This window comes from Dipodomys ordii, unplaced genomic scaffold, assembly GCF_000151885.1.
Source record: "Dipodomys ordii isolate 6190 unplaced genomic scaffold, Dord_2.0 Scaffold81, whole genome shotgun sequence".
NCBI classification, from domain to species: Eukaryota; Metazoa; Chordata; class Mammalia; order Rodentia; family Heteromyidae; genus Dipodomys; species Dipodomys ordii.
In genome coordinates this window covers 5,142,496-5,153,422 of record NW_012267297.1, presented here as the reverse complement: position 1 = coordinate 5,153,422, position 10,927 = coordinate 5,142,496, and the positions used below count along the sequence as shown (strand labels likewise).

Genomic DNA, 10,927 nt, shown 5'->3' with positions numbered 1-10,927 from the left:
AGGAAGGAAGGAAGGAAGAAAGGAAGGAAGGAAGGAAGGAAGGAAGGAAGGAAGGAAGGAAGGAAGGAAGGAAGGAAGGAAGAAAAAATATACTGTTGGACCATTTGCTTAGGTAAGGATGAAAACACGGAGAGGTAATGATGATAGCCACAAAATGTACCCTGAGCACGAATTTCTGAGTCTACAGAAATGAAACCTTCATTTCTTCCAGAAATCAACATGGTTTTCCAGGAGTATCTGACAGGACTTTCTATTATTCTGTTTCCTATGTATTTATTGTGTGTGTGTGTGTGTGTGTGTGTGTGTGCTGGTCCTGGGACTTGAACTCAGGGCCTGGGCACTGACCCTGAGCTTCTTTTGCTCAAGGCTAGCGCTCTACCTCTCGAACCACAGCCCCACTTCTGGCTTATTTATGAGAGATACGAGTCTCACAGACTCTCCCTCCCCTGACTGGCTTTGAACCTGGGTCCTGTGTGCTCAGCATTCATGGCAGCTGGGATTACAGGTGTGAGTCACCATGCCCAGCCAGCTGGCTGGTAACTCCTATTTCTGCATGGTTGTCATGAGCACAGACCAAACAACGTGTCTGCCTTCCAGCGAGAGCAGGGCACACCTCAGCCAGAGAAAATGACCTGCAAGGCAACTGTGAGTAATCTTTATGAGGAAAATGTCTACACGGGGTCTGAAGAGGGGCTGTAGAAAGGGCATCCGTATCTCAACAGACTTGAAGCTCAACGCACTTGAACGTGAAATCAGGTTCGACACTGCTTGGTGGAGAGATTTGAGTCAAGTAGGTCAAGTCTTAACAATTTCAAGTAAGGTGGCTCAGTGGTAGAGTGCTCGGCCTAGCATGCGTGAGGCCCTGGGTTCGATTCCTCAGTACCACCTACACAGAAAGAGCTGGAAGTGGCGCTGTGGCTCAAGTGGTAGAGCGCCAGCCTTGAGCCAAAGCAGTTCAGGGACAGCGACCAGGCCCTGAGTTCAAGTCCCAGGACTGGCAAAAACAAATAAACAAACAAAGCTAACAACAACAAAAAAAAGCCGGGCAAACCTATGGTATGAGCTGCTTGAGAGAATTAGCCTGGAATCGTTCTGTTCCAAGTGCCTGCACTTAACCGATGCCCGAGTCTTCCTCCTCAGTGAAAGATAAAAGGGAAATTACTAATAACCAAACATCCTGTTGGCTCCTAAGTCAACTTCCTTTATTAAAACTGCAAAGGAACTGCTAAGTAATAGCAGGACGGGCTCATTTCCTTTTTTTCTTCCTTTCTCAACTAGGCCGAAAGACATCACGGGCAAAATATCAGATGAACCTCCCTTAAAATGAAGGCGCAGAACGATTTCACAGCAGGTAATAGTGAAACGCATGATCATCCCCATCTATTCAAAAACACAATATAAAAATCAGCTGAGCACCAGCGGCTCCCGCCCGTCATCCCGGCGACTCGGGAGGCTGAGATCAGAGGATCACGGTTCAAAGCCAGCCCGGGCAGGAACGTCTGTGAGACTCTGATCTCCCATCACCCACCAAAAAGCCGAACGTGGAGCTGTAGTTCAAGTGCTAGAGCGCCAGCCTTGAGCAGAAAAAGCTCAGGGACAGCATCTGGGCCCTGAGTTCAAGCCCCAGGACCAGGAAAAAAATAAAAATAAACGAAAAGGTGAATTTTCCTCATGAAAATCACAGCGATACTTGTGAGACCAAGTATCAGTATATTATAAGTATCAATAACATATAATATATAGTTACATATAATATCCACATACACATATACCCACATGTATAAATAAGCAGGTATACACACATGTATATACATACATACATAGATACATACACAAATGTGTGTATACATGTGCACAGGTAATGCACACATACACATATATTATTTATAGTCATATATGTGTATTCTGTGCACATATAGATGTACATATCATTTAAAATGCTATAGATAATATAAGCATACACATATGTATGTGTCCATGATAATATAATGATAACACACATACATATATTATTATATATATGTATGTATGTGTGTATTTCTGTTTCAATGTCATTCATGGAAGAGGATCAGGGACCTGTCCAATAGAAACAGCCAGTGCGGATACTCACGTCCATTCTTCGGTCCTGGTTCATCCTGACTGCAACTGGACAATCCGATCCGGGGACGGGGTCGGGCTTGCTTGGTTCCTGGACCTGATAGCACAGAGCACTTGCTCACTATGAGGAGACGAACTGGCCGTGTTAGCATCTACCAAACCTGGCCTTCTTGGCCCCCACTGGTCCCCACAGCCTAGGGGATTTGAAATGAAGCCACTGGTCTAAGCAAGACACGATAAGACAAGTATGCAGATACAAGTCAGCTGGTCAAAATGACACCCACAGACCATTACAAGTCACCCTCGGCAAGTGACTGCGGAACTTTCCCAAACCACTCCCTAGGACGGTCAGCCCAGAGACCTCAGGGCCTGTCTCGAGCTGAAGACACACTCGGGGCCTGGGCTTTGAGGTTCCATCCAGGACAGGCTGTAACCACGCACTGGTGCACACACCTGTCATCCTGGTTGGCCTGAGATCTGAGGATCGGGGTTCAGAGCCAGCCCCGGCTGGAAAGTCTGAGACTCTGAGCACCAATAAACTTCTCAAAAAAATCAGGATGGGGCGCTGTGGCTCAAGGGGTAGAGCGCCAGCCTTGAGCACAGAGAAGCTCAGGGACAGCGCCCAGGCCCTGAGTTCGAGTCTCAGGACCAGCACACACACACACACACACACACACACACGTGCGTGCGTTGGGGTGTTCCCCAGTAAAGATGTTAGGGTCTCAGGCGATACACATGCAGCTGCAAATGTGAGGCTGGTAGCTTCTGTCCACTCACTGAGATAATCACGTCACAGCCACGCTCCGCCCTTCATTTCTCCATCTTCTGGACTTTCACACAAAGCCAAGCCGGGCTGGGCTCTGCAAGCAAGAAGATGCCACTTAAGAAGTTGCTTAGAGGGGCTGGGCAGGTGGCTCAGTGGTAGCGTGCTCGCCTCGCATGCGTGAGGCCCTGGGTTCGATCCCTCAGCACCACAGACACAGCCTTGAGCTGAAGAGCTGAGGGACAGCGCCCAAGCCCCAGGGCCAGCACAGATGCACAAAAACACTGTCACTAATCTAGATGGCAAGAAATAGGTCATCTACCTTTTAAGCTTTCCAGGAAGAAAACAAGAGATTTTTAAAGGCTTCCATTACATACAATATTACCCACAGAACAATTTTATTTTATAAGGATTTTAAAAACTAATTAATTTTTCAACTAAGTTTAACATATTGATTGATTGATTGATTTTGTGCTGTTACCGGGGCTTGAACTCAGGGCCCTGTTCCTCTTTCCCGCTCAAAGCTAGGCCCTATCCTAGGAGCCACAGCTCCACTTCTGGCTTTTTTGGTGGCGAATTGGAGCTCAGCCTCTCATGATCTGTCCTGCCCGGGCTGGCTTTGAACTGCGATCCTCAGATCTCAGCCTCCTGAGCAGCTGGGATGACAGGCGGGAGCCACTGGCGCCCGGGTGGAAAACATATTAAAGAATATTTTGAAGCTACTGAAGCGACTTTTTTCAGTAGTCTTTAGCATAGTATAGATGTGTGTCTCTGTATATATATACAGATGTGTGTATGCATATGTATATGTACACACACACACGCACACATTATAGCAGTACCGAGTTTTGAACTCGGGGCTTCGTGATTGATAGGCAGACACTCTTTCCACCGATCCATCTCTCCACCCTTGTTGATTCTCTTTTGATTAGGGTCTTGTGTTTAGTGGCTGTGATCCTCCTGTGTACACGCTGTGCGTAGCTGGCGTGGCCCCCGGATTCACATTGGTTGAGATGCTCATCTCGTGCACTTTTGTCTCACTAGCCTCTAACAGGGAGCCTCCTGATTTCTGCCTCCCTCCTAACTGAGAGGACGGGCCTGAATCACCACGCACAGTCGAGTTTGTAGATTGCAGGGGGAAATAAATCTGTGTTAACTAGGCTAAGCAACAGGGCCCTGGCCTACATGCAATGCTCAGAAGTAGACATCATGTTCTGGAAGGGTTCGTATCTCCAAGTGATAAAACCAGAATACCTTCTCTTTGTGGAGTGTGTGTGTGTGTGTGTGTGTGTGTGTGTTGGTCGTGGGCCTTGAACTCTGGGCCTGGGCACTGTCCCTGAGTTTCTTCGCTCCAGGCTACCTCTCTTGGAGCCACGGCTCTACTTCTGGGTTGTTTTGGTGGTTCACTGCAGATCAGAGTCTCCTGGCCTTTCCTGCCCGGGCTGGCTTCAAATCCTGATCCTCAGATCTCAGCCTCCTGAGCAGCTGGGGTGACAGGCGTGCCCCGCTGGGCCCTGGGCTCAGAAGTAAACGATGTAGCTTGGCCACGTGCGCTTTCCCACCTGGGTTGGTGACACGCCAGGGGAGGCGTTCAAATGGAAGCCTTAATCCCACAGGTGTTCAGTGCACGCCGGAACTCTATTTCCCTATCTTTCCAGCAGCCAAACCAGCCGGCTCCGGACCGGGTTTGCATATGTCTGTGTGGGGAAGGATTTCTTGTTTCCTTCCCAGGGAAAGCAATGAAGCACCAGCCTCTGCCCCCCGGGCTTCAGCTGTGGAGACGCTGTGTCACTCAGGAAGCCGCTATCCGGCCAACGAGACCCTCAGGCCAAGGCCTTTGGAATTGGCTGTAAGAAAAATACAACAAGGCCAGGTCGCTGGTGGCTCCCGCCTGTCATCCCAGCTACTCAGGAGGCCGAGATCTGAGGATCACAGTTTGAAGCCAGCCCGGGCAGGACAATTCATGAGACTCCAATCTCCAATTAACCAGTCAAAAATCCAGAAATGGAGCTCTGGTTCACATGGTAGAGCACTGAGAGGCAGGGTGGGGGGAGCTCAGGAATAGCACCGCGGCCCTGAGTTCAAGCCCCAGGACTAGTCAAAATAAATAATAAGTAATAAGTAAATAAAACCATCACACGGTTAGAACATAACGCTAGTTTTCGATCCTGGCTGACGTGTATTTCTGAGATCGGGTCTCACGGGTAACAGCGCCAGTTTACAACTTCAGCCAACGATTGCCAGGAGGAAAAGCCGATCTCTTTCCCAAACAACTTCTTCCTTCAGTCCGGCACTAGTGGCCAATGACTGTCAGTCTATCTGCTCAGGAGGCTGAGGTCTGAGGATCAGGGTTCAAATTCAATCTGGGCAGGAAAGTCCGTGAGACGCTTCTCTCCAATGAACCACCGAAAAGCCGGAAGTGGAATCATTGCTCAAGTGGTCGAGCGCCAGCCTTGTCCACTAAAGTTCAGGGACAGCGCCCAGGCCCTGAGTTCCAGCCCCAGGATGAGCAGAGACCAAAAAAAAAAAAATTATTTCTTCAACCTAAATATTGATACTTGTTATCGATACTGAAAGTGGGAGAATTTGATGTTATTTGGTATTATTAATGTCATAGTTGATTTATCATTGCATTAAAAAAGCTTTGACAGGCCAAACAAAGAAAATGATGGGAAAGAATGCCCAAAACGGTGACATGGATCCGAACACATTCCACTTCTATCTTGCCAGGTTGAACTGAAACCCCTTTGTGCTCAAAGATAATTTAAAAAAGAGTCAGGGTTCATTCATCATTCATCAAGAGAAACTTCACACACATGTCTCTAAAGATGAATAAATCTCAAAGAAAAGAGGCATAAATCTATAATAAAAGTCCAGACATCATGATTTGTGTGTGTTTGGAGTGTGATCCTCCTATTTATACTTCCGTGATTACAGCGGTGAGGAACGGCACCTGGTTCATTGGGTGAGATGGGGTCTTTCATTGTTTTTCTTTTTTAATCCAGGCTGGCTCTGAACCTCATTGTTTCCCATCTCAGCCTCTAAGCAGCAGGGATCAGAGGCAGGAGACCGAGGCCTGGAACCTTCTGCAGAGTCTCAGGGCTGTTCTTTCTTCCCAGCCTCCAGGCATGATTATCTATCTCTGGGTGACTCAAGTGAGATTGTGGCGTGTCAGACAGGGAAAGACGGTGAGGAGTGGATCAGATGGACGAATGGATGTGTTCTGAGATAAGATGCCCCCAAACAACAGATCCTGAGCACACCCTAGTCCTGAGCAACACGTTAAACTTCTTTATCAACGCAAACCTCCGGAGCTGGGCGGGTGGCTCAGTGGTACAGTGCTCGCCTAGCATGCATGAAGCCCTGGGTTCGAGTCCTCAGTACCACATACTCAGAAAAAGCCGGAAGTGGTGCCGTGGCTCAAGTGGTAGAGCATTAGCCTTAAGCAAAAGAAGCTCAGGGACAGTGCCTAGGTCCTGAGTTCAAGGCCTAGAACTGGTTTCCCTCTACTAGCAGCCAACATCTATTACGTGAGCGAAAATAGGCAGGGTCACCACTCAGGAACTGGGCACTTGCAGGTGAGTGTGGTTGCACATGCCTGTAATTTCAGAGATTGGAGTAATTTCGGAGATTGTAGAATATAAACTACATAGCAAGACCCTATCGCAGACACCCCCCAAGCACATAAACAAACAAATATGTGGTTTTGTTTTCTTGTCGGTCATGGGGCTTGAACTCAGGGCCTGGGCGCTGTCCCTCAGCTTTTCAGCTCAAGGCTGGCGCTCTACTGCTTGAGCCACAGCGCCACTTCTGGCTTTCTGAGTGGTTTATTGGAGATAAAGAGTCTCACAGAGTTTCCTGCTGGGGCTGGCTTTGAACCTCCATCTTCAGAGATCAACTTCCTGAATAGCTGGGGTGACAGGCGTGAGCCATCAACTTCGCTACTGATGCATCTCAGTAGACGCGTCCCAAAGCAATGGTCCCAACACATTCATTGATTCGAAAGCCAGAGACCCTCAGAAGGGCAGATTGAACTATTTGTTTTTCTCTCTGACTCAGAATTCAAATGTCTGACTCAGAATGCAAGTAGCACGGGGGGGCGTGGGCAGGGTGGAGCGTGGGCTAAGTAGACTTTTTCTCTCAAAACATCCCATGTAAGCCGGGTGCCGGTGGCTCCCACCTGTCATCCCAGCTACCCAGGAGGCTGAGATCTGAGGATCCTGGTTCAAAGCCAGCTTGGGCAGGGAAAGTCCATGAGACTCTGATCTCCCATGAACCACCAGAAAACCGGAAGTGGCGCTGTGGCTCAAGTGGTAGAGCACCAGCCTTGAGCAAAAAGAGCTCAGGGACAGCGCCCAGGCCCTGAGTTCAAGCCCCTGGACCACCAAAAACAAAACCAAAAACAACATATTTGTGTGTGTTTTCTCTGTGTGTGTGTGTGTGTGTTCATGTGTGCCAATACTGGGGATTGAACCCAAAGCCAGGATACTATCCTTTAGCTTTTGTGCTCAAAGTTGGTGCTCTACCATTAAACCGCAGCTCCATAGCTTACTCTTTTTTGCTGGTTCATTGGAGAGAAGAGTCTCACGCACTTTCCTGCCTGGGGTTGGCTTTGAACCACGATCCTCAGATCTCAGCCTCCTGGGTAGCTGGGATTACCGGTGGGAGCCACCGGCGCCCACATTATACAGAACATTTTGAAAATAGGAACCAAATTTTCTTCTTCCTTCAAAGGTTGAGTTTTAAGGGCAGAGTTATGGCTGACGAGCAAAATCCTGACACCGACAGGAGAGACTCGAAAGATGAATTTCATAGATCCGAAACATCTGTGAACAACTTGTCAGAAACCAAGAATTCCCCTTCCTTCCTCCCTGCTGGAAAAGCACAGCAAACCACATGCATCGCACCAAGGTAGCGTTTATGTGTGTGCTGGGCCTGGGGCTTGAACTCAGGGCCTCATGCTCTTGCTTGGCTTTCTCACTCCAGGTTGGTGCTCTACCACTTGAACCACAGCTCCATGTCTGGCATTTTTGGTGGTTCATGGGAGATCAGAGTCTCATGGACTTTCCTGCCCAGGCTGGCTTTGAACTGCGATCCTCAGATCTCAGCCTCAGAGTGGCTGGGATGGCAGGCGTGAGCCACCAGCACTGGGCAGGGTGATATTTTTTTTTTACAGGCCAATTTTGGATATTTGAACCAACTATTCCCTGGGGACAAATTGGGAGGAGAAAAATAAGCACAGGTTTACATGACCCAGAGTGCTCATTTTGTACAAAACTTGATTCTCCCAGGAAGGCACTACAAGGAAATCCACGGAGAGACAGACACATTGGAATAGTTTGGGATATAAATCCGGCACCTGTGGCTCACACCTGAATCCTAGCTATGTGCCCGAGGCTGAGAGCTAAGGATCACAGTTCAAACCCAGCCCGGGCAGACAAATCCAAGAGACTCTGATCTCCAATGGATGGGTCAAAACCTAAGTAGAACTGCGTGTGGTTCAAGCGGTAGAACACCTACCTGGAATGAAAAGACCTAGCAAGAGCATGAGGCCCTGAGTTCAAACCCCACCACCCAAGAAAAGCAACACAACAGCAGCAACCACCATCCAGGGGGCTCAATATTGATTTAATCCAAAGATAAATACAAACCAAAGATTAGTCCTGTCAGCACTGGGGTGAAACCAGCCATACCTTAATCCCAGCCTGCCGCAGTGACTGTACAAGAATTACTCAACACTGGCAAGTTCATACGACTGAGAAGTAATAATAAGGTTTTAATAACCATTGCTATTATTTATTTATCTTGCCAGTCCCTGAGCTGCTTTTGCTCAAGGCTAGCACTTTCCCACTTGAGCCACAGCACCGCTTCCGGCCTTTTCTGTGTCTGTGGTCCTGAGGACTCGAACCCAGGGCTTCATGCACACTAGGCGAGCGCTCTACCCCTGAGCCACCTGCCCACAGCCCCAAAATTGCTGCTTTAAAGCCATGCAATTTCTTCAGCAATATGGGTTCTGCTTGCTCAGGAAACAGCAGGAGAGTCCAACCAACCACAAACACAGCGGGGGCCTGAGACGTGTCATTCCAACGCCACCAGGAGCTGGGTTCGGTCGTTCATTTCTCAAAACAACTTCCGGTTTAAAAAAAGACCATGTAGGCTGGCAAAGCCAGAACAGAAGAAGTCGTCTGATAAATGGCTGAATAAACAGACGCTAGGTTTGTTTCTAGAACAAAGCAGGCTTAGAAACACTCTGGCATCTGTAATCTGACCATGGCTTCTGAGCACGTGGTTTTCCTGCCGGCTCTGGGCCTTGAACTCAGGGCCTGGGCGCTGTCCCTGGGCTACTTTTCTTTTTTCCTTCCCTCCAGGCTAGCCCTCCACGACCTGAGACGCAGCTGTACTTCCTGCTTTTGGTTAATTGGAGATTTGCCACCGGGCTGGCTTTGAACCGCAATCCCCAGACCTCAGTCTCCAAAGTAGCCAGGATGCTGGGCGCGAGCCACCGGCGTCCGGCCATTTCTGTCACTTTTAGGTGACCGAAGAAGGACAAATCCCCCAATGTCCAAAGTATCTTTAAATGGTACCCAGGGATTCTTACTCCTCCAGGTCAAAGGTTCCCATTTAAACACCACAGCAGGCAGGGGGGACATTTTGGAAGACTTTCCACCCAGGTGAAATGGGGGTCCACACAGAATTCACCCCCATTTCCCTCCGTCTCCTGCTTTAGGTCTTTCCTTACCAGTTAAAGAACTGGTGAGAAGAAGAAGAAGAAGAACAACAACAACAAAGTCACCCGCAGAACGGCCCCCACCACTTCCGAGTTCAAACCCCTCGGGATGGACGTGAGTCTCTGGGCGATCACTTCCCGCAGGTTGAGGGGTTGTTTGACTCTGCACACGAAACCAGCCATGAGAAACGCAGCTCACCCGACGCGGCCTATGAGGGAGACGAACGGCACCGCGAGCTCCTACGCTACCTTCTAAACCCTCAGCTCCACTTCCCAAACCTCGCTCCTAGCCAGAATAGTGGGGATCACGAAAGGCTGAGAAAGGAAAAGAAAAGTGAAAATGGCTGGAAGCCCCTGGCTGGCTGCTCAGCCACACTCACCGGCCTGATCTTCGTCCCTCACCTTGCGAGTTTTCTGGCTGTGCAGTGATCCATCAGAATGCCATCCGCCTGTTTTGGTGGCCTGTGTGTGTGTGTGTGAAATCGCTTCCTCTAATTCAGGCAGGAAAGGTGTCGCGTTCTGCAGAACAGGCCTGTCTCTTTTCCATGCGCACACGCACACGCTCACACTCAGGGCGATGGCAGGAGAGCACTGGTGCACACGCACTGATCGATCACGCCCGTGCGGCTGGAGCAGCTGCTTTTCTTCCCAGGCTGATGATAAGCGTGGACGGCCTGCTGGTGCTGCTGGTGCTGGTGCTGGGTGTGTTGGCGTGCGCAGCAGGGCCGGGCCTGGCGGGTCTGGCTGCGTCTTGGCGTACGCGGGCCGGTGACACCCCTCCCCGCGCCCCTGCTTTGCTTCCTCTGCCCGAGACCCGCCGGGGACTCACGCTGCAGTTCCTCTTTTTCTTTGTTTTTACACTTTTTTGGTTCCTCCTCCACGCGCGGCTGTGCTTCACGGCTCAGAGCCTCAGAGGGGCTGCCAGGAAGCTGCCCTCGCCCGTCCATCCCACACGCCCCCTGTCACCCGCCACACCGGCCAGGGCTTCCTGGGGACCCCTTCTGCTGACACCATCTGCCTGCAGTGCCGGACCCACTTCTAGTGGTTTCTGACAGGAGGAGGAGGAGGAGGAGGAGGAGGAAGAAATGGAGAAAGAGGAGGAGGAGAAGGGGAAGAAGAGAAGGAAAGAAGCAAGAAACAGAAAGTAGAAGGAAGGAAGGAAGGAGGGAGGGAGGGAAGGAGGGAGGGAGGGAGGGAAGGAGAAGGGGGGGGGCTAAGGCCCAAGCCCTCAGTGACATCCCGGCTGACAGTCGCTCTGGGGAGCGGTGACAAAGCCACACACACTTCCTGACAGGTCACAGGAAGAGAGAAAGTTCTTCCGCACAGAGAAACGCTTCCCA

General features: G+C 50.0%; 1 protein-coding gene across 1 annotated transcript in view; it reads right to left on the bottom strand.

Moving 5' to 3' along the window:
• Lrmp (lymphoid-restricted membrane protein) overlaps window positions 1-10,148 on the bottom strand; it is a gene marked incomplete at its 3' end in the record, with an annotated part of 35,197 nt that extends 25,049 nt beyond the window's left edge. The window contains exons 1-3 of the mRNA XM_013025068.1: window positions 9,990-10,148; window positions 2,875-2,957; window positions 2,111-2,194 (exon numbers count right to left, since the gene is read on the bottom strand). Of these exons, the coding sequence (XP_012880522.1) occupies window positions 2,111-2,134 (24 nt within the window). The remainder of the gene's footprint in view (window positions 1-2,110; window positions 2,195-2,874; window positions 2,958-9,989) is intronic.
• Between the last annotated feature and the right edge of the window lie 779 nt (window positions 10,149-10,927).